We start from the raw sequence: 24,973 nt of genomic DNA, 5'->3' as shown, positions 1-24,973 counted from the left end.
ATTATAGCAGGAGAAAGTGGACCCTAAAATGTGTTGTGCAATTTCTCCTGAGTACGCCGATACCCCATATGTGGCGACATGCGTGTAGCAACTTTTTGTGTGTCGAGTTGCATGTGACAGGTTAGTCACATAGTCACTTAGTAGCAAGTTGTGTGCAGCAAATTTTGCGCATGGCTAGTTTTGCGCGTGACGAGTATTATGTGTGGTGCTTTTTGAGTATGTGCAAGTTTTATGTGAGGCAACTTTTGCATGTGTTGCAACTTTTGTGCATGTGGCAATTTTTCTATGTGTGCAAGTTTTGCATGTGGCAAGTTTTCCATGAGGTGAGTTTTGCACATGTGGCAAGTTTTGCGTGAGCCTAGTTTTACATGAGCCTAGTTTTGCATGTGGCGAATTTTGCGCGTGGTGTTATGACCTGGTGGTTAGGAGCACCCGGAATGACCTGATAATTAAACCTCATACAGGACGAGCTCTGGGATGTGGGAGCTCTGCTGACCGCAAGCCCTAATCCTATCACACACACTAGAAATAGCCGTGGAGCGCTCCTGACCAGACCTAGGCGCCTCGTCACAGCCTAAGAACTATCTAGCCCTAGAGATAGAAAATAAAGCCTACCTTGCCTCAGAGAAATTCCCCAAAGGTAAAGGAAGCCCCCCACATATATTGACTGTGAGTAAGATGAAAGTCACAAACGCAGAGATGAAACAGGTTTCAGCAAAGGGAGGCCAGACTTACTAAATAGACAGAGGATAGGAAAGGTAACTTTGCGATCAGCACAGAAACCTACAAAAGACCACGCAGAGTGTGCAAAAAAGACCTCTGCACCGACTCACGGTGCGGAGGGGCCACTCTGCATCCCAGAGCTTCCAGCTAGCAAGACAAAATCATGAAAACCAGCTGGACAAGAAAACAGAGAACAAAATAAGACTATAAGGAACTTAGCTTCTGCAGGAGAAGGCAGGTCACCAGAGAGATCCAGGAGCGAACTGAACGAATGCAAAAACATTGACAGCTGGCATGGAGTAACGATCTGAGAGGAGTTAAATAGAGCAGCCAACCAAAGGATAAACCACGTCACCTGTGTAAGGAACCTCAGAAGCAGCAGCTTCACTCATAGCCACCAGAGGGAGCCCATAGACAGAACTCGCCGAAGTACCATTCACGACCACAGGAGGGAGTTCGACAACAGAATTCACAACAGCGTGGTGAGTCTTGAGTAGCGACTTTTGTGTTTCGACTTTTATGTGGCGAGGTTGGTGTATGCGTGGTGAAATGTGAGCTGAGTGTGATATATGTGTTCAAGCACGTGGCAGTGTGTGGCACATTTTGTTTGTGTGTTCATATCCCCGTGTGTGGTGAGTATCCCATGTCGGGGGCCCACCTTAGCAACTGTATGGTATATACTCTTTGGTGCCATCGCTCTCATTCTTTAAGTCCCCCTTGTTCACATCTGGCAGCTCTCAATTTGCCTCCAACTCTTTTCCTTTCACTTTTTCCCCATTATGTAGCTAGGGGCAAAATTGTTTCGTGAATTGGAACGTGCGGGGTTAAAATTTCATCTCACAACATAGCCTATGACGCTCTCGGGGTCCAGACGTGTCACTGTGCAAAATTTTGTGGCTGTAGCTGCGGCGGTGCAGATGCCAATCCGGGACATACACACACACACACATATACACACACCCACACATACACGCACACACACACATTCAGCTTTATATATTAGATATATATATACTGTGTATATATATATATATATATAAATATTTATATACATACAGTATGGAAAAAAGTATTTAGTCAGCCATCAATTGTGCAAGTTCTCCCACTTAAAAAGATGAGAGAGGCCTGTAATTGACATCATAGGTGGACAACAACTATGAGAGTTAAAATGAGAAAACAAATACAGAAAATCACCTTGTCTGATTTAGCAAGATTTATTTTGCAAATTATGATGGAAAAGTTCATCTCAATGTTTTGTTATATATCCTTTTTTGGCAATGACAGAGGTCAAACGTTTTCTGTAAGACTTCACAAGGTTGGCACACACTGTTGGTGGTATGTTGGCCCATTCCTCCATGTAGATCTCCTCTAGAGCAGTGATGCTTTGGGCCTGTCGCTGGGCAACACGGACTTTCAACTACCTCCAAAGGTTTTCTATGGGGTTGAGATCTGGAGAATGGCTAGGCCACTCCAGGACCTTCATATGCTTCTTACGAAGCCACTCCTTCGTTGTCCTGACTATGTGCTTGGGATCATTATCATGCTGAAAGACCAATCCACTTTTCATCTTCAATGCCTTTGCTGATTGACAGAGATTGCACTCAAAATCTCATGGTACATGGCCCCATTCATTCTTTCATGTACACAGATCAGTCGTCCTGGTCCTTTTGCAGAGAAACAGCCCCAAAGCATAATGGTGCCACCCCCATGCTTCACAGTAGGTATGGTGTTCTTTGGATGCAACTCAGCATTCTGTCTTCTCCAAACATGACGAGTTTTGTTTCTACCAAACAGTTCTACTTTGGTTTCATCAGACCACATGACATTCTCCCAATACTCTTCTGGATAATTCAAATGCTTTCTAGCAAACTTCAGAGGGGCCCGGACATGTACTGGCTTAAGCAGGTGGACTCGTCTGGCACTGCAGGATCTGAGTCCCTGGCAGCATAGTGTGTTGCTGATGGTAGCCTTTGTAACGGTGGTCCTAGCTCTATGCAGGTCATTCACTAGGTCCTCCCATGTGGTTTTGGGATTTTTTCTCAACGTTCTTGTGATCATTTTGACCCTACGGGGTGAGATCTTGCGTGGGGCCCCAGATCAAAGGAGATTATCAGGGGTCTTTTATGTTTTCAGTTTTATTGCTCCCACAGTTGATTTTGTCACACCAAGCTGCTTGCCTATTGCAGATTCAGTCTTCCCAGCCTGGTACAGAGCTACAATTTTGTTTCTGGTGTCCTTCGACAGCACTTTGGTCTTCACCATAGTGGAGTTTGGAGTGTGACTGTTTGAGGTTGTGGACAGGTGTATTTTATACTGATAGCAAGTTCAAACAGATGCCATTACTACAGGTAATGAGTGAAGGACAGAGAAGCCTCTTAAAGAAGAAGTTACAGGTCTGTGAGAGCCAGAAATCTTGCATGTTTTTAGGTGACCAAATACTTATTTTCCACCATAATTTGCAAAATAAATCTTTCAAAATCAGACAAGGTGATTTTCTGAATTTTTAAAATTCTGAATTCATGGGTAAAATCTGTATTCGGCGGAGACAGATTTTCCCATTACTCAGATAGGAGATGGCAGATGATACTGATAAGAATCAACCTATAGGGTGGAGGAGAAGGATGAGGGAGGGGATAGCTAGAGGTAAAACTCATTCCTCCTCATATCTCTTATTTACATAGATTTTTATCAACCACCTTCTCCTATCTGAGTAATGGGAAAATCTATCTTTACGGAATACAGATTTTACTAGAGAATTGAGAATTTTGAGAGTAAAAGATCAGTCATGGCAGAATAAGAAGCAGATTTCTCAGATAAGATAACTTTAATAGTTGCTTATTTTCTTGTGTACTATTCATTTATGGTATAAAAATTAAAACAACTGTTACTCTTTAACCTTCCTCTAGTGTTAGGGTCGTGACCGACCCGTTTTAGGTTTTAAATGCATACAAATTCTACATACATTTGTTTATTGCATCAAAACTTTTTGACTTTTTCAGGAACTTATTGTTAAACAAAATACAATAAAATAAAACTATTTTACTAAATTGTAAAATGCTCTTATTAAAATTATAACATTTGTGTTGTTGGGGTCAATTTCGACCCAGGTCTAATATAAGAGTAAAAAAACAATAATAAGTCCCAAAACTGAACTAATAAACACAATATAAACCAACAGCCCACAGCCAGCTCTACCTCCAACAACTTGAGTTAGGGACATGTCCAGGCATGTATGGCCAAATGAGCTTAGTCGGTACTCTGCAGAGTATAGTTTATATTATTCTCTTGAATATTTTTATATTGAAAATGAAGGGTATGCTCTCAAATGAAAGGCCCAGGGGGCCACAACAAAAATATTAAAATCAATCCTTCCCTGGATGAGAAACCCTAACAAGGTAACTAAGAGGTAAGAAACAAATTGGATCATAAATAACTGTTTTTAGGGTATCCTAGTGGTGATTTAAGACACGGGTCAAAACTGACCCGTTAACATAAGAAAGAGTAACAGAAAGCTAACACTAGAGGAAGGTTAAGCTGAGCTGCAATACCAGCCACAGCCCATGGAGGAGAGTGGCAATGTTTTTCGTAAAAAGTAAGTAACAGCTTCCTTTTGGTACAACCATCTTACCTTCTTGTAATACGTAAAGACTCATTTAATGTTTTATGCTCTCAAAAGAAAAATGCCTATTTTGGTTTCCTAGTCAATAGATTTCACAGCTGGAAACAATGTTACACTGACTGGTCATTTTGTTCGTAAAATAGAGAGCTTCATTGTATTTCCATTTTGTGGCTCTATTCTGATGCGCGTATCATTTCCTAGCTTTGGCTGCTTTCTTCTGTATCTCACTGTCCTCTTTGATTCAAATTGTGCATGATGTTATTTTCTTCTCCCTCAGGATGTAACTATTGCAGCTGCTTGTGCTCCTCCAGGTGGGGGTCGGAATCCAGTAACTCCACGCTTTCTACGACACTTCAGCATGTTGTGCCTGCCAACACCCTCCGAGCACAGCCTTAAACAGATTTTTCAGGTCAGTGATTCCTTCAACACAACCAGGAAAAGTAGTTACGTCAATTTCATGTGCGCTGACATGCTTCAGTAAGATTGGATTTTTCTTAATCCAGACGAGAAAAGATTTTATCCTAGGCTGAAATTTAGCAACTCTATAATTGGGAGAAAAGTCAAAAAAGGTCACAGGGAATTGCCGAAACGGAGACGCCTGGTGCACATTGGGTAACTCCACTGCACACAGTTTAGGGCAGTTCTATTAGTTAAAATGTATTTTTAGCCCGTCACCTTATGTTTCACTCAGTTACAAATAACTTTAAAGAGAATGTCATCAGAAAATGACCTGTAAATCAAGTTTCTTTTTATATTAAAGAATAGCTAAACATTAAACGTTTTGGAGTCACGAGACCCGCTGATCATTCAAAGGGACAGAATCGCTAAGCTTCTGTCTCTTGGATTAAACTGAGCTATGTTTAGACCTACAGTCTTCCTATTGAGCTCATACATCTATCTGTTCGTGCTCATGGATAAATAAGAACACTTTGTCTTACGGTGGTGACAAAGTCACTGGCACAGTGCTGCAGGGGAGATATGTTTCATTGATATATATGAATATATATATATATAGAATATGCATGTGCCCGTAGTATATGGACAATGATGATTCCAGAATTCGCGGCAGACTGTGCCCGTTGCTGATTGGTCGAGGCAACCTTTATGACATTGTCGTCGCCATGGCAACCATTATGACATCTACGTCGATACTGTGCCCATTGCTGATTGGTCGGCCTTGACCAATCAGAGACGCGGGATGTCTACGTCCTTTATGACATCATCGTCGCTGTGCCCGTCGCTGATTGGTCGAGGCCTGCCGGCCTCGACCAATCAGAGACGCGGGATTTCCAGGACAGACAGACAGACAGACAGACGGAAAAACCCTTAGACAATTATATATATAGAAGATATATAAGCACACTTTACTCAGCCCTCTCCTACACTCTTGGGCTAGGACACATTATGATGTTTCATACTATCCCTGAAATGTCATGTACTAATATGAACACTCAAAAATTCCAATTTGCTGTTTTTTTTTTATTTTTTAATTCACATTTGCACACACCATTGAAATATTGTTTTCTTTATGAAAAATAAAAGACAGTGGACATAGACCACCCAATTAATGCGTCATCTAAAATAAGACTCCGCCCCCCCAAACCTCTGTATAACAGTAAATATGCTCAAAGGAGGCTTCTACGGTCAGGCTTGGCTTCATTAACTCAGTTTAGCAGGTGCTCCCTGGTTTTTAACCTTTATATAGGGATCTGATTTTTCTATTGGGGCTGAAATGTAGAATCTGCAGAATAGCTGCTGATTGGTGGAGCAGGTTAAAGGTAAATTTAAACAAGCATAGGTCAGGACCATACAATAAGTATAACAAATAATGGGATTCAAAGACACATTCAGGGATGGCCAGAGTCAAGCAGGCCAAGGTCAAGCATGAATGGGCAAACAGATTATTGATGGAGAATAGTTAAAGGAAAAGTTTGGTCAAAACATTACTTTGACAGTGCTAATAAGCACTCCAGAGTAGTTTAGGAGCACAACACAAAAGGAATAAGGTATTAAATATATTTAGACTACTGGTAGAAAACATCAATAAATTGTCAGATGTCAAATCTGTATCACCTATCTCCAATGATTATGACATCATTATAAGGGAAAGCGTTTCACGTTGTGCTTTGTATTCCACTACCTCTAGTTTTTTGATAAGAGGGAAAATGTGTCAAATTCCTTTGGATACTGAAATGAACGGCAAAATGATCAGTTGCATAAAATAAGAAATAATTAAGGAATGAGTATTTATTGGATTAAAGGGATCATCAACTGTATAGAACAAATGACATGTTCGGCTTATAGTTGAAGGAAGTCTTCTTAGCTCAGATGGCTCTTTCGACTCTTGTTTACCTGAAACCAGATGGTCAGTCTTGAGTTGCTCATTGTTTGTACTAAATTGTTTTAGCATTAATGGCCAGACAGATGGAGCCCCAAACATCCTGATTCTTGATCTGTAACTGCAGATGTCATATCCAATCCACCGTATCATCATACATCTAGATGAGACAAAAAAAAACAAAATCTCTTCAAACATTCACCGTTGAGCTAGACCAGATCTCTTTATGTCCTATGTATACTGTCCCTCTTCTCTAAGAGAACCACTCGCAATTTTTGGTTATGTTATACTAAATTAATGTACACTTCTCAAGATTGAAATTGCAAAACCAAAAAGGAAAAAATCATCGAATTATAGAAATCACAGGATCGGTGTAAATGATAATGATAAAAAATTGAAATACATTTAGCAAAATATCTCGATTTACTCAGTATCCAGTATGAGAGCCACGTGTAGAAATTCACTAACGTACACACCTTAGTATGCTGTCAATAAGTTTAATAATAGTTATCTCAATGTTCAAGGTTGAGGAGGGTATATACATATCTGCTCTGGCGGACACAGACAGAAGAGGGCCCCTGAGTTATTACAGTAAATAGGCCCTTTGCATCATTATAATGTACAATTTCACCTGCTTTGGTGGTAGCGGCCCTGCTACCTTTTGGGCTTCTGTGCGACTGCACAGGTTACGCTAATGATATGTGTGCCCCTGCATATTCATGCGTGAATGTATGTATATATATGTCTGTGTGTGTTTGTGTGTATATATATATATAAATATATATATATATACAGTATATATCTATATATATAATTGTCTAAGGGGTACTTCCGCCTGTCTGTCTGTAACAGAAATCCAGCGTCGCTGATTGGTCGGCCGCGACCAATCAGCGATTGGCACAGTCCGGCTGAGAATTAGTCCCTCCCTACTTCCGTCCAGTCAGTACCCGGCGCCCGCTCCATACTCCCCTCCAGTCAGCGCTGACACAGGGTTAATGGCAGCGTTAACGGACTGCGTTACGCCGCGGATAAGGCACCCGTTAACACTGCTATTAATCCTATGTGACCAACTTTTTACTATTCATGCTGCCTATGCAGCAATGCATCGCTGGGAATGGAAGCTGGCGGCAGCACGCGCATCAGGACAGCTTCGCTGGACGCCGGCAGGTGAGTATATAACTATTTTTTATTTTATTTTTTTTTAACAGGGATATGGTGCCCACACTGCTGTATACTACATTGGCTGTGTTATATACTGCATGGCTGCTATATACTACGTGGGCAGTGTCATATACTATGTGGGCAGTGTTATATACTGCATGGGCTGTGTTATATACTGCATGGGCTGTGTTATATACTGCGTGGCCTGTGTTATATACTGCGTGGCCTGTGTTATATACTGCGTGGGCTGTGTTATATACTGCATGGGCTGTGCTATATATTACGTGGGCTGTGTTATATACTACGTGGCTGTGTTATATAATGCGTGTCTGCTATATACTACATGGCTCCTATATACTACATCGCCTGTGCTATATACTATGTGGCTGCTTTATACATACATACATACATATTCTAGAATACCCGATACGTTAGAATCGGGACACCATCTAGTATAGATATAGATATGTATTGGAGATATTCACTTTTGGATTTTCATTGGCTGTAAGCCATAATCATCAACATAAACAGAAATAAACACTTGAAATAGATCACTCTGTTTTTAATGACTCTGTATAATATACACATGTGGTCAAAATTGTTGGTATCCCTCGTTTAATGACAGAAAACCCCACAATGATCATAGAAATAAATTGAATCTGACAAAAGTAATAATAAATAAAAAATCTATGAAAATGAACAAATGAAAGTCAGACATTGTTTTTCAACCATGCTTCCACAGAATTTAAAAAAAAATTAAACTCATGAAATAGGCCTGGACAGAAATGAGGGCACCCTTAACTTAGTATTTTGTTGCACAATCTTTTGAGGCAATCACTGCAATCAAATGATTCCTGTAACTGTCAATGAAACTTCTGCGCCTCTCGACAGGTATTTTGGCCCACTCCTCAAGAGCAAACTGCTCCAGTTGTCTCGTGTTTGACGGTTGCCTTTTCCAGACGGCATGTTTCAGCTCTTTCCAAAGATGTTCAATAGGATTTAGGTCAGGGCTCATAGAAGTCCACTTCAGAAAAGTCCAATGTTTTTCTCTTAGCCAATCTTGGGTGTTTTTTAGCTGTGTGTTTTGGACATTATCCTGTTGCAAGACCCATGACCTGCGACTGAGACATTTTTCTCTAGAATCCATTGATAGCCTTAAGATTTCATTATACCCTGCACAGATTCTAGACACCCTGTGCCAGATACAGGTAAGCAGCCCCAGAATATAACAAAGCCTCTTCCATGTTTCAGAGTAGGGACAGTGTTCTTTTTTCTTGATATGCTTCATTTTTCCGTCTGTGAATATAGAGCTGATTTGCCTTGCCAAAAAGTTCAATTTTGTCTCATCTGTCCATAGGACATTCTTCCAGGCAATTTGTGACTCATCAACATGTAGTTTGGCAAACTCCAGTTTTGTTTTTTTAAGATTTTTTTTTCAACAATGGTGTCCTCCTTGGTCGTCTCCCATGAAATCCACTTTGGTTCATACAACGATGGATGGTGTGATCTGACACTGTTGTTCCTTGAGCTTGAAGTTCACCTTTAACCTGTTTAGAAGTTTTTCTGGGCTCTTTTGTTACCATTCCTATTATCCATTTCTTTGATTTGCATCAATTTTCTTCCTGCGGCCACGTCCAGGGAGGTTGAGTACAGTCCCATGGATCTTAAATTTCTAAATAATATGTGCAACTGTAGTCACAGGAACATGAAGCTGCTTGGAGATGGGCTTTCTAGTCTCCTGAGACAACTCCTCTGGTCCACGTTGAGTGTGATACACACCATGTCACCAAACAGCACAGTGAGTATCTGTAGCCTTATATACAGGCCCACTCAATTCCAAGATTGTAGACACCTGTTGTTAGGGACTGGCGGAACGCACCAAGAATTAGATGTTATGGTATTAGGTGCGTTCGCAGTCCGAGGTCCACCGTGCAGGTGAAAACCCTGCTGCTAGTAGAGACAGACGATATGGCGGTACAATAAGTATACACACATGGGTTAACTTCACCCTGTGTGAAGGAAGCGAACCCTGTTGCGTCACAGGACCGCGGTACCGCACAAAGAGCGCAAGCAAAGAGTCTCAGAACTCAATCCCAAGACTTAGGATTTGAGTTCATAAAAACCTCATGCGCTCGACACCACTACTGGGGCGTCAGAGTGACAGAAATAATATAATTAAGTGGCACAAGAGTGCGTGCTGTGCCGCACAAACGGACGCCGCTAACCACCCAGGCTTGGGTCAGGTAAGCACATGGCGCCGTACAGGCGGTCACAGCAACTAGACTCTGTTATGTGTGTAACGTGCTGTTGGATAAGTCGGGCGCTAGATAGCAAACATACACCTTCCGCGAACAGTCATCCAATAGGGAGGGTTATTTAAAGAGCGACTTTCACTCACAACACACACACATATTATCAAGACAATACTAGCGCATAGCCGTGCGGTCATGCGCAGCTTATATAGTTGCAGCACAGGAAGCTGCTACCGAAGTTTTGCCCTTTCAGGACCTTCCTGGAGGACCAATGGGACGTGCTGCAGTACCTGAGCATGTGACCCTCGATCTCCAACGGGAGATCTTGCCCTGGGCATGCTCAGTGTGTGCAAATAAGGACTTAGTCCCAGAGAAGCCCGCTCGCCGCAGATCAGTGCAGGGTACAACAGGAGAGCCAGAAATAGCAGCAGTAACCCTCTGCACAGAATCAGTCCCAGCGAGACGCTGGGAGCGACGCCTCCGCTGAGCAGACTCCACTGCGGCCGATGCCGAATGGGAGACCGCAGCAGACACAGATCGAGATTCCCCCTGTGCAGCAGAGGAAACTCGACTCTTAACATTACCCCCCCTCCTAGGGCCCCCCCTCCTTGAGCCTCGCTACGCTCGAAGGCAGCAATGAGCTGCGGAGCCCGAATGTGCTCAGCAGGCTCCCAGGACCTGTCCTCAGGACCATAACCCTTCCAGTCCACCAAATAAAATTTTTTGCCACGTACCACCTTGCACCCCAAAATAGCGTTCACTTCGAAATCGTCCGTAGACGAACCCGATGTCTCAGCAGATGACTCAGAAAACCGAGACATGTATACGGGCTTAAGGAGGGACACATGAAAGGTGTCGGTGATACCAAGGCGTGGAGGAAGGGCCAGATGGTAGACCACAGGATTAACCTGCTCAAGGACCTTGAAGGGACCCAAGTAGCGAGGAGCAAACTTAGTGGACTCTACACGCAGCCTGATGTTACGGGCGGAGAGCCACACTAAATCGCAAGGAGCAAAGGTCGGGGCAGGGCGCAGATGTGCATCGGCGGAGGACCTCATTCTCTCCTTCGAGGCCCGAATGGCATCTTGAGTGCGGTCCCAAATGTCCCGTGCCTCCACTGCCCAGTCTGCCACCCTGGAGTCAGCAGAGGACACGGGCATAGGCACAGGAACCCACGGATGCTGGCCGTAATTAAGGAGGAAAGGAGTCTGACCGGTGGAGTCGGCTACAGCGTTATTAAGGGCGAACTCTGCCCATGGTAATAAAGATGCCCAGTCATCCTGCCTGGCAGAAACAAAATGTCGTAGATATGTGACCAGAGTCTGATTGGCCCTCTCTACCAACCCATTCGTCTCGGGATGATATGCGGAAGAGAGATTTAACTCAATGCTGAGAAGACGACAAAGCTCTCTCCAGAACCGAGATGCAAACTGGGGACCCCGGTCACTGACAATTTTGTCTGGCATGCCGTGTAGGCGGAAGATGTGTCTTATGAACAACGCTGCCAAGGCCCGTGCAGAAGGTAACCGTGGGAGCGGCACCAAATGCATCATTTTCGAGAAATGATCGGTAATAACCCAAATGACGGTACAGCCGCGAGACTTGGGCAAACCCACTACAAAGTTCATCCCGACCATCTCCCAGGGCCTGTCTGCCACCGGCAAGGGATAGAGTAACTCAGACGGCCGTTGTCGAGGAGACTTATTTTTGGCGCATGAGACACACGCCAGAACGTAATCTCTGACATCTCGGAGCATATGCGGCCACCAGTATGTCCTCGCCAGCAGCTCAGATGTCCTTTTTGTCCCAAAGTGTCCACCCACCCTGGAGGAATGAGCCCAAGAGAGAACCTCCGGTCGCAAATTTATGGGCACAAAAGTCTTGCCCGGAGGCACAGACTCAAGCGACACCGGAGCCACGGTTCTCAAGATCTCAGAAGGAACAATAAGCCGAGGCTCTCCCTCCTCCTCCTCAGATGACACAACAGAGCGAGAAAGAGCATCCGCTCGAATATTCTTCTCCCCAGCGAGATAATGGAGGGTGAAGTGGAATCGGGAGAAGAATAAGGACCATCTGGCCTGGCGAGAATTTAGCCGCTGGGCTGTTTGCAAATATAGCAAATTTTTGTGGTCAGTAAAAACTTGAAAGGGAAAACGAGCCCCCTCCAAGAGATGTCTCCACTCTGAGAAAGCCAATTTCATCGCTAGCAACTCCCTGTCCCCGATGGAATAATTCCTCTCCGCTGGTGTGAAGGTCTTGGAGAAGAAGAAGCACGGATGCTTCCGACCTTGAGCATCCTTTTGCAAGAGGACTGCTCCAGCACCAACGGAAGAGGCATCCACCTCCATTATAGATGTAGGATGGGAGCGCTAGCGAAATGAGACTTAGTAGAAGAAAAGGCCCTGGAGACCTCTTCAGACCACACTTTGGGATTTGCTCCCTTCTTGGTGAGGGCTACCAAGGGAGCTACCAAAGTTGAGAAATGGGGAATGAACTGGCGGTAATAATTAATGAACCCCATAAAGCGCTGCACCACTTTAAGTGAATGGGGTTCTTGCCAGTCCATCACAGCCTGTAGTTTGGCAGGATCCATAGCCCGTAAGAGGTCGAAGACTCTGCCAACATCTCTCCGGTGGGAGTCAATATCTGGAGAGAAGATGAGAATATCATCCAGATAGACTACGACCGAGGTGGAAAGCATATCCCGGAAGATGTCGTTGACAAAGTCTTGGAAAATGGCTGGGGCATTACAGAGCCCGAAGGGCATCACCAGATACTCATAGTGCCCATCTCTGGTGTTAAACGCCGTCTTCCATTCGTCCCCCTCATGGATGCGAATCAGGTTATAAGCTCCCCGCAGGTCTAATTTGGTAAATGCCTTAGCTCCCCGTAGCCTATCAAAAAGCTCAGAAATCAGGGGCAGCGGGTACTTATTCTTAACGGTGATGGCGTTAAGACCCCTGTAGTCTATGCAAGGACGCAATTCTCCATTCTTCTTCTGTACGAAGAAGAACCCTGCCCCTGCTGGTGACACTGACTTCCTAATAAACCCTCTTGCCAAATTCTCCTGGATGTATTGGGACATAGCCTCTGTTTCCGGGAGAGAGAGGGGATAGACACGTCCCCGAGGAGGTTCTGCTCCAGGCAAGAGATCTATAGGACAGTCATAGGGACGGTGAGGCGGAAGGGTCTCCGCTGCCTTTTTGGGGAAGACGTCTGCATAAGACCAATAGTATTTGGGGAGAGTAGAGAGATCTGTGGGTATCTCAGTGGTGGAAACCTGAACGCACTCTTTCACACATCTGCCCTTACAGGATTCACTCCAACCCAATATCCTCCCAGAGGTCCACTCAATATGTGGGGAGTGGAAACGGAGCCAGGGTATTCCCAGCAGAATCTCATCCATTCCCTCGGGAAGGACAAGAATGGAAATAATCTCCTGGTGGGATGGGGACATGGCTAACGCGAAAGGGACAGTCTGATGTGTGATCTGTAACGGAAGTGTCGACCCATTCACCACTCTACCGGTTACTGGTTTGGCAAGCATAACCAGAGGTACTGCGTGGCGCAGAGCAAAAGCAGAAGACATAAAATTTCCTTCTGCTCCAGAATCCACACAAAGCTCTACTGTAAGAGTGGATGTGCCTAACAGGATTGTCCCTTTAAAGGACAATTTGGAGGAAAATGCCGCTGTGTCCAGTGAACCTCCTCCAATGGTCACTAGACGCGATCGTTTTCCCGACCGCCGTGGACATTTATTAGCGTAATGTCCCGGTTGCTGGCAATTTTTACACACCACAGGTACTCGAGCGGTCTGAGACCTAGGTCCCGCTCGAGAAACCTCCATGGCCTCATGGGAGTCGGACGCCATAACAGGAGATTCTAGAGGTTTGGCAAAGGTGGGAGCCAGCCGAAACCTCTGCCTACACTGGGTCCGCTCCAACCTCCGCTCGTTAAAACGGAGATCGATGCGGGTAGCTATAGTAATAAGCTCCTCCAGTGTGGCGGGAATCTCCCTGGTGGCCAAGGCGTCCTTTACATGATCTGCCAGTCCTCTCCAGAACACCGGAATAAGGACTTTATCCGGCCATTCCAGCTCAGAAGCTAGAGTCCGGAATAGAATGGCGAACTGGCTGACCATGGACGAAGCCTGAGTAATTGCCAACAATTGGAGCGCGGTATCGTGCGCGACATGGGGTCCCAAAAAGACCTGCCTCAGAGCGTCCAGGAAGATAGGAGCACTCTGTACCACACGATCACCACGTTCCCAAAGCGGCGTTGCCCACTCCAACGCCCTACCCGACAAAAGAGACAAAATGAATCCCACCCTCGCCCGTTCCATAGGAAAACGTGTAGCCAGCAGCTTGAGATGTATGGAGCACTGGCTCACGAATCCCCGACATAGCTTACTGTCACCAGCAAACTTGTCTGGAAGCGGGAGACGGGATAAAGTCGGAGCAGGGGTGGCAGCGGACAAACTGGCTGCAGCTACTCTTGCAGCCTGAACAGCGACAGCAGTAACGTCCACAGCTGAGGTTGCACGCTCTAGAGCCGCCAACCTACCCTGTTATGATAAGGTAATTCAGTACCACAATGGACATAGAGGTCAGAGCACATACAGTGACCTGACAATAACCCAAAAACATAGAACGAGCTCTGAGACATGGGAACTCTGCTGACCGCAATCCCTAATCCTCTCCAACCACACTAGAGGCAGCCGTGGATTGCGCCTAACGCTCCCTATGCAACTCGGCACAGCCTGAGAAACTAGCTAGCCTGAAGATAGAAAATAAGCTTACCTTGCTTCAGAGAAATACCCCAAAGGAAAAGGCAGCCCCCACATATAATGACTGTGAGTTAAGATGAAAAGACAAACGTAGAGATGAAATAGATTTAGCAAAGTGAGGCCCGACTTTCTGAACAGAGCGAGGATAGGAAAGGAAACTTTGCGGTCAACACAAAACCCTACAAAAACCACACAAAGGGGGCAAAAAGACCCTCCGTACCAAACTAACGGCACGGAGGTACACCCTCTGCGTCCCAGAGCTTCCAGCAAGCAAGAAAAAACAAATAGACAAGCTGGACAGAAAAAACAGCAAACAAAATAGCAAAGCGGAACTTAGCTATGCAGAGCAGCAGGCCACAGGAACGATCCAGGAGGAAACAGGTCCAATACTAGAACATTGACTGTGGAGTTAAATAGAGCAGCACCTAACGACTTCACCACATCACCTGAGGAAGGAAACTCAGAAGCCGCAGTACCACTCTCCTCCACCAACGGAAGCTCACAGAGAGAATCAGCCGAAGTACCACTTGTGACCACAGGAGGGAGCTCTGCCACAGAATTCACAACAGTACCCCCCCTTGAGGAGGGGTCACCGAACCCTCACCAGAGCCCCCAGGACGACCAGGATGAGCCATATGAAAGGCACGAACAAGATCGGGAGCATGGACATCAGAGGCAAAGACCCAGGGTTCCTGAGCATAACCCTTCCACTTAACCAGATACTGGAGTTTCCGTCTTGAAACACGAGAATCCAAAATCTTCTCCACAATATACTCCAACTCCCCCTCCACCAAAACCGGGGCAGGAGGATCAACAGATGGAACAATAGGTGCCACGTATCTCCGCAACAATGACCTGTGGAATACGTTATGTATGGAAAAAGAATCTGGAAGGGTCAGACGAAAAGACACAGGATTAAGAACCTCAGAAATCCTATACGGACCAATGAAACGAGGTTTAAACTTAGGAGAGGAAACCTTCATAGGAATATGACGAGAAGATAACCAAACCAAATCCCCAACACGAAGTCGGGGACCCACACAGCGTCTGCGATTAGCGAAACGTTGAGCCTTCTCCTGGGACAAGGTCAAATTGTCCACTACATGAGTCCAAATCTGCTGCAACCTGTCCACCACAGTATCCACACCAGGACAGTCCGAAGACTCAACCTGCCCTGAAGAGAAACGAGGATGGAACCCAGAGTTGCAGAAAAACGGCGAAACCAAGGTAGCCGAGCTGGCCCGATTATTAAGGGCGAACTCCGCCAAAGGCAAAAAGGACACCCAGTCATCCTGATCAGCAGAAACAAAGCATCTCAGATATGTTTCCAATGTCTGATTGGTTCATTCGGTCTGGCCATTAGTCTGAGGATGGAAATCCGTGGAAAACGACAAGTCAATGCCCATCCTACCACAAAAGGCTCGCCAAAACCTCGAAACAAACTGGGAACCTCTGTCAGAAACAATATTCTCTGGAATGCCATGTAAACGAACCACATGCTGGAAGAACAATGGCACCAAATCAGAGGAGGAAGGTAATTTAGACAAGGGTACCAAATGGACCATCTTAGAGAAGCCATCACAGACCACCCAAATGACTGACATCTTTTGAGAGACGGGAAGATCTGAAATAAAATCCATAGAGATATGTGTCCAAGGCCTCTTCGGGACCGGCAAGGGCAAAAGCAACCCACTGGCACGAGAACAGCAGGGCTTAGCCCGAGCACAAATCCCACAGGACTGCACAAAAGAACGCACATCCCGCGACAGAGATGGCCACCAAAAGGATCTAGCCACTAACTCTCTGGTACCAAAGATTCCAGGATGACCAGCCAACACCGAACAATGAACCTCAGAGATAACTTTATTCGTCCACCTATCAGGGACAAACAGTTTCTCCGCTGGGCAACGATCAGGTTTATTAGCCTGAAATTTTTGCAGCACCCGCCGCAAATCAGGGGAGATGGCAGACACAATTACTCCCTCTTTGAGGATACCCGCCGGCTCAGATAAACCCGGAGAGTCGGGCACAAAACTCCTAGACAGAGCATCCGCCTTCACATTTTTAGAGCCCGGAAGGTACGAAATCACAAAGTCAAAACGGGCAAAAAACAGCGACCAACGAGCCTGTCTAGGATTCAACCACTTGGCAGACTCGAGATAAGTCAAGTTGTTATGATCAGTCAAGACCACCACGCGATGCTTAGCTTCTTCAAGCCAATGACGCCACTCCTCGAATGCCCACTTCATGGCCAGCAACTCTCGATTGCCCACATCATAATTTCGCTCAGCAGGCGAAAACTTCCTGGAAAAGAAGGCGCATGGTTTCATCACCGAGCAATCAGAAATTCTCTGCGACAAAACAGCCCCTGCTCCAATCTCAAAAGCATCAACCTCGACCTGGAATGGAAGCGAAACATCTGGTTGACACAACACAGGGGCAGAAGAAAAACTACGCTTCAACTCTTGAAAAGCTTCCACAGCAGCAGAAGACCAATTGACCACATCAGCACCCTTCTTGGTCAAATCGGTCAATGGTTTAGCAATACTAGAAAAATTGCAGATGAAGCGACGATAAAAATTAGCAAAGCCCAGGAACTTTTGCAGACTTTTCAGAGATGTCGGCTGAGTCCAATCATGGATGGCTTGGACCTTAACAGGGTCCATCTCGATAGTAGAAGGGGAAAAGATGAACCCCAAAAATGAAACCTTCTGAACACCAAAGAGACACTTTGATCCCTTCACAAACAAAGAATTAGCACGCAGGACCTGAAACACCGTTCTGACCTGCTTCACATGAGACTCCCAATCATCCGAGAAGATCAAAATGTCATCCAAGTACACAATCAGGAATTTATCCAGGTACTCTCGGAAGATGTCATGCATAAAGGACTGAAACACTGATGGAGCATTGGCAAGTCCGAATGGCATTACTAGATACTCAAAATGGCCCTCGGGCGTATTAAATGCAGTTTTCCATTCATTGCCTCGCTTAATACGCACAAGATTATACGCACCACGAAGATCTATCTTGGTGAACCAACTAGCCCCCTTAATCCGAGCAAACAAATCAGATAACAACGGCAAGGGGTACTGAAATTTAACCGTGATCTTATTTAGAAGGCGGTAATCTATACGAGGTCTCAGCGAACCATCCTTCTTGGCTACAAAAAAGAACCCTGCTCCTAATGGCGACTATGACGAGCGAATATGCCCCTTCTCCAAGGACTCCTTCACATAACTCCGCATAGCGGCGTGCTCAGGCACAGATAAATTGAACAGTCGACCTTTTGGGAATTTACTACCAGGAATCAAATCGATAGCACAATCACAATCCCTATGCGGAGGTAGGGTATCGGACTTGGGCTCATCAAATACATCCCGGTAATCAGACAAGAACTCTGGAACTTCAGAAGAGGTGGATGACGAAATAGTCAGAAATGGGACATCACCATGTACCCCCTGACAACCCCAGCTGGACACAGACATGGATTTCCAATCTAATACTGGATTATGGACTTGTAGCCATGGCAACCCCAACACGACCACATCATGCAGATTATGCAACACCAGAAAGCGAATAACCTCCTGATGTGCAGGAGCCATGCACATGGTCAGCTGGGTCCAGTACTGAGGCTTATTCTTGGCCAAAGGCGTAGCATCAATTCCTCTCAATGGAATAGGACACTGCAAGGGCTCCAAGAAAAACCCACAACGCCTCGCATACTCCAAGTCCATCAAATTCAGGGCAGCGCCTGAATCCACAAATGCCATGACAGAATACGATGACAAAGAGCAGATCAAGGTAACGGACAGAAGAAATTTTGACTGTACCGTACCAATGGTGGCAGACCTAGCGAACCGCTTAGTGCGCTTAGGACAATCAGAGATAGCATGAGTGGAATCACCACAGAAACACAGCCCATTCAGACGTCTGTGTTCTTGCCGTTCAACTCTGGTCAAAGTCCTATCGCACTGCATAGGCTCAGGTTTAAGCTCAGGTAATACCGCCAAATGGTGCACAGATTTACGCTCACGCAAGCGTCGACCGATCTGAATGGCCAAAGACATAGACTCATTCAGACCAGCAGGCATAGGAAATCCCACCATGACATCCTTAAGGGCTTCAGAGACACCCTTTCTGAAAATAGCTGCGAGCGCACCTTCATTCCATTGAGTGAGTACGGACCACTTACTAAATTTCTGACAATATACCTCTATCTCATCCTGACCCTGACACAGAGCCAGCAAATTTTTCTCTGCCTGATCCACTGAATTAGGTTCATCGTACAGCAATCCAAGCGCCAGGAAAAACGCATCGATATTACTTAATGCAGGATCTCCTGACGCAAGAGAAAATGCCCAGTCCTGAGGGTCGCCACGTATAAAAAAAATAAATAATCCTAACTTGTTGAACTGGGTCACCAGAGGAGCGAGGTTTCAAAGCCAGAAATAGTTTACAATTATTTTTGAAACTCAGAAATTTAGTTCTATCTCCAAAATCAAATCAGGAATAGGAATTCTCGGTTCTAACATAGAATTCTGAACTACAAAGTCTTGAATATTTTGTACTCTTGCCGTGAGCTGATCCACACATGAAGACAGACCTTTAATGTCCATCGCTACACCTGTGTCCTGAACCACCCAAATGTCTAGGGGAAAAAAAAGGCAAAACACAGTGCAGAGAAAAAAAAATGGTCTCAGAACTTCTTTTTTCCCTCTATTGAGAATCATTAGTACTTTTGGCCTCCAGTACTGTTATGATAAGGTAATTCAGTACCACAATGGACATAGAGGTCAGAGCACATACAGTGACCTGACAATAACCCAAAAACATAGAACGAGCTCTGAGACGTGGGAACTCTGCTGACCGCAATCCCTAATCCTCTCCAACCACACTAGAGGCAGTCGTGGATTGCGCCTAACGCTCCCTATGCAACTCGGCACAGCCTGAGAAACTAGCTAGCCTGAAGATAGAAAATAAGCCTACCTTGCCTCAGACAAATACCCCAAAGGAAAAGGCAGCCCCCACATATAATGACTGTGAGTTAAGAAGAAAAGACAAACGTAGAGATGAAATAGATTTAGCAAAGTGAGGCCCGACTTTCTGAACAGAGCGAGGATAGGAAAGGAAACTTTGCGGTCAACACAAAACCCTACAAAAACCACGCAAAGGGGGCAAAAAGACCCTCCGTACCGAACTAACGGCACAGAGGTACACCCTCTGCGTCCCAGAGCTTCCAGCAAGCAAGAAAAAACAAATAGACAAGCTGGACAGAAAAAACAGCAAACAAAATAGCAAAGCGGAACTTAGCTATGCAGAGCAGCAGGCCACAGGAACGATCCAGGAGGAAACAGGTTCAATACTAGAACATTGACTGGAGGCCAGGATCAAAGCACTAGGTGGAGTTAAATAGAGCAGCACCTAACGACTTCACCACATCACCTGAGGAAGGAAACTCAGAAGCCACAGTACCACTCTCCTCCACCAACGGAAGCTCACAGAGAGAATCAGCCGAAGTACCACTTGTGACCACAGGAGGGAGCTCTGCCACAGAATTCACAACACTACCCTCCAGCTGCTGGATGTACCGCTGTGATTGCTGATCGTCCGTCATTACTAGCCAGACCTTGGCGCTAGTATTCTGTTAGGGACTGGCGGAACGCACCAAGAATTAGATGTTATGGTATTAGGTGCGTTCGCAGTCCGAGGTCCACCGTGCAGGTGAAAACCCTGCTGCTAGTAGAGACAAACGATATGGTGGTACAATAAGTATACACACATGGGTTAACTTCACCCTGTGTGAAGGAAGCGAACTCTGTTGCGTCACAGGGCCGCGGTACCGCACAAAGAGCGCAAGCAAAGAGTCTCAGAACTCAATCCCAAGACTTAGGATTTGAGTTCATAAAGACCTCATGCGCTCGACACCACTACTGGGGTGTCAGAGTGACAGAAATAATATAATTATTAATTAATTATAATTAAGTGGCACAAGAGTGCGTGCGGTGCCGCACAAACGGACGCCGCTAACCACCCAGGTTTGGGTCAGGTAAGCACACGGCGCCGTACAGGCGGTCACAGCAACTAGACGCTGTTATGTGTGTAATGTGTTGTAGGATAAGTCGGGCGCTAGATAGCAAACATACACCTTCCGCGAACAGTCATCCAATAGGGAGGGTTATTTAAAGAGCGACTTTCACTCACAACACACACACATATTATCAAGACAATACTAGTGCATGGCCGTGCGGTCATGCGCAGCTTATATAGTTGCAGCACAGGAAGCTGCTACCGAAGTTTTGCCCTTTCAGGACCTTCCTGGAGGACCAATGGGACGTGCTGCAGTACCTGAGCATGTGACCCTCGATCTCCAACGGGAGATCTTGCCCTGGGCATGCTCAGTGTGTGCAAATAAGGACTTAGTCCCAGAGAAGCCCGCTCGCCGCAGATCAGTGCAGGGTACAACAGGAGAGCCAGAAAAGGCAGCAGTAACCCCGCAGCAGAGACGGATCGAGATTCCCCCTGTGCAGCAGAGGAAACTCGACTCCTAACACCTGTGTTGCTAGTTAGTGGACACACTTTGATTTAACATGTCCCTTTTGTCACATTATTTTCAGGGGTACTATCATTTCTGTCCAGGCCTATTTCCTGAGTTTTATTTTTTTTAATTCTGTGGAGGAATGATTGAAAAGCAATGTCTGACTTTCATTTGTTCTTTTTCATAGATCTTTTATTTATTATTACTTTTGTCAGATTCAAGTTATTTCTGAGACCATTGTGTGTTTTTCTGTCATTAAATGAGGGGTACTAACAATTTTGACCACATGTGTATGAGTTTCACTTTATGTATTGAAGAACTGAAATAAATTAACTTTTTGACATTCTAATTTAGTGAGAAGCACTTTTACGTAAATATATATATATATATATATATATATATATATATATATATATATATATATATATAAATAAATAGGAAAAATGGAACAGCACAATGCTCACCAGGTGCGGGTGCCTAGCCCCCTGGATAGAATGGTCCAAACATTCATCCAAATTGAATACTAAACAGGAAAAAGAAGGCAGCACTCCCAAAGTTTTCAAGTGAAAAAAGATGAAGATTTAATCGACCCACATCACTGTGCGACGTTTCGGCTCGCTGAGCCTTTTTCAAGCTTGAAAAAGGCTCAGCGAGCCGAAACGTCGCACAGTGATGTGGGTCGATTAAATCTTCATCTTTTTTCACTTGAAAACTTTGGGAGTGCTGCCTTCTTTTTCCTGTTTAGTATATATATAAATATATATATAAACTGCTCAAAAAAATAAAGGGAACACTCAAATAACACATCCTAGATCTGAATGAATGAAATATAACCAAAGGAGGCCTGGATTTGGAACGATGCTCAAAATCAAAGTGGAAAATCAAATTACAGGCTGATCCAACTTCAGTGGAAATGCATCAAAATGAGAAATTAATGCTCAGTAGTGTGTATGTGGCCTCCACGTGCCTGTATGATCACCATACAATGCCTGGGCATGCTCCTGATGAGGCAGCGGATGGTCTCCTGGGGGATCTCTTCCCAGACCTGGAGAAAAGCATCCACCAACTCCTGGACAGTTTGTGGTGCAACGTGACATTGGAGACATGATGTCCCAGATGTGTTCAATCGGATTCAGGTCTGGGGAACGGGCAGGCCAGTTAATAGCTTCAATGCCGTCATCTTGCAGGAACTGCTGACACACTCCAGCCACATGAGGTCTGGCATTGTCCTGCATTAGGAGGAACCCAGGGCCAACCGCACCAGCATATGGTTTCACAAGGGGTCTGAGGATCTCAGCTCGGTACCTAATGGCAGTCAGGCTACCTCTGGCAAGCACATGGAGAGCTGTGGGGCCCTCCAAAGAATGGTCACCCCACACCATTACTGACCCACTGCCAAACCGGTGATGCTGAAGGATGTTGCAGGCAGCAGATCGCTTTCCACGGCATTTCCAGACTCTGTCACATCTGTCACATGTGCTCAGTGTGAACCTGCTTTCATCTGTGAAGAGCACAGGGTGCCAGTGGTGAATTTGCCAATCCTGGTGTTCTGTGGCAAATGCCAAGCATCCTGCATGGTGTTGGGCTGTGAGCACAACCCCATCTGTGGACGTCGGGCACTCAGACAATCCTCATGGAGTCTGTTTCTAACTGTTTGTGCAGACACATGCACATTTGTGGCCTGCTGGATGTCATTTTGCAGGGCTCTGGCAGTGCTCCTCCTGTTCCTCCTTGCACAAAGGCTGAGGTAGCAGTCCTGCTGCTGGGTTGTTGCTCTCATACGGCCCGCTCCACATCTCCTGTTGTACTGGCCTGTCTCCTGGTAACGCCTCCAGCCTCTGGACACTACGCTGACAGACACAGCAAACCTTCTTGCCACAGCTCGCATTGATGTGGCATCCTGGACGAGTTGCACTACCTGAGCCACTTGTCTGGGTTGTAGAGCCCATCTCATGCTACCACGAGTGTGAAAGCACAACCAACATTCAAAAGTGACCAAAACATCAGCCATAAAGTATTGATACTGATATGTGGTCTGTGGTCCCCACCTCCAGAACCACTCCTTTATTGAGTGTGTCTTGATTATTGCCAGTAATTTCCATCTGTTGTCTATTCCATTTGCACAACAGCATGTGAACTTGATTGTCAAACAGTGTTACTTCCTAAGTTTGATTTCACAGAAGTTTGATTTACTTGGAGTTATATTCTGTTGTTTAAGTGTTCACTTTATTTTCTTGAGCAGTGTATATACTAGATGGAGGCCTGATGCTATCACTTCGGGAGGGCGGTTATGCCATGATGGGGCAGGCTTTGCAGCGTTGAGAATCTGCCCCCATGTGCTCACCTACCTATCCACTCTCTCTTTCCCCATGTGCTGACTTCTCCCGGTTCCCGGTTTAAGACGGTGTTCTACTGGTGATACCGCTCAAGAGCGTGTGTGTGGTGCATACGGCGTATACAGTATATGTGTGTGTGTGGTGCAGTGGTGTTCCGCTGGTGGTACATTGCAAGAGGCTGGTACCACCAGCAGTTTCCATCACTTGGGTGTGCCAATATGGAGGTCGGTGAACTTCAGCCACTTGGAATTCTGGGATCCGGACACATCTGGACGGAACAGGATGTGAAGACATTACAAGGTAAGTATATATTAATATATATATATATATATATATATATATATATAACTCTCTCTATATATCTATCTATCTATATATATATAATTGTCTAAGGGTTTTTCCGTCTGTCTGTCTTTCTGTCTGTCTGTCTTTCTGTCTGTCTGTCTGTCCTGGAAATCCCGCATCTCTGATTGGTCGAGGCTGCCAGGCCTCGACCAATCAGCAACGGGCACAGCGACGATGATGTCATAAAGGACGTAGACATCCTGCGTCTCTGATTGAGCGACGGGCACAGTATCGACGTAGATGTCATAATGGTTGCCATGGCGACGATGATGTCATAAAGGTTGCCTCGACCAATCAGCGACGAGCACAGTCTGCCGCGAATTCTGGAATCATCATTGTCCATATACTACGGGAACATGCATATTCTAGAATACCCGATGCGTTAGAATCGGGCCACAATCTAGTCTATATATATAATTGCCTAAGGGTTTTTCCGTCTGTCTGTCTGTCTGTCTTTCTGTCTGTCTTTCTGTCTGTCTGTCCTGGAAATCCCGCGTCTCTGGTCGATGCCGCCAGGCCTCGACCAATCAGAGACCGGCACAGCATCGATGTAGAAATCCCGCGTCTCTGATTGGTCGAGGCCTGGCGGCCTCGACCAATCAGCGACGGGCACTGCGACGATGATGTCATAAAGGACGTAGACATCCCGCGTCTGATTGGTCGAGGCCGCCAGGCCTCGATCAATCAGCAACGGGCACAGTATCAACGTAGATGTCATAATGGTTGCCATGGTGACGATGATGTCATAAAGGTTGCCTCGACCAATCGGCGACGGGCACAGTCTGCCGCGAATTCTGGAATCATCATTGTCCATATACTACGGGGACATGCATATCCTAGAATACCCGATGCGTTAGAATCAGGCCACAATCTAG

General features: G+C 45.6%; 1 protein-coding gene across 1 annotated transcript in view; it reads left to right on the top strand.

Annotated features, from left to right (window-relative positions):
• The window catches only part of DNAH6 (dynein axonemal heavy chain 6), a 621,891-nt gene that overhangs the window by 299,127 nt on the left and 297,791 nt on the right, over positions 1–24,973 (top strand). Inside the window, exon 40 of the mRNA XM_069743176.1 lies at positions 4,620–4,751. Within this exon, the coding sequence (XP_069599277.1) occupies positions 4,620–4,751 (132 nt within the window). The remainder of the gene's footprint in view (positions 1–4,619; positions 4,752–24,973) is intronic.

The sequence above is a fragment of the Ranitomeya imitator genome, chromosome 1, assembly GCF_032444005.1.
Source record: "Ranitomeya imitator isolate aRanImi1 chromosome 1, aRanImi1.pri, whole genome shotgun sequence".
Classification (NCBI taxonomy): Eukaryota; Metazoa; Chordata; class Amphibia; order Anura; family Dendrobatidae; genus Ranitomeya; species Ranitomeya imitator.
This window is presented reverse-complemented; position numbering and strand designations above follow the sequence as displayed.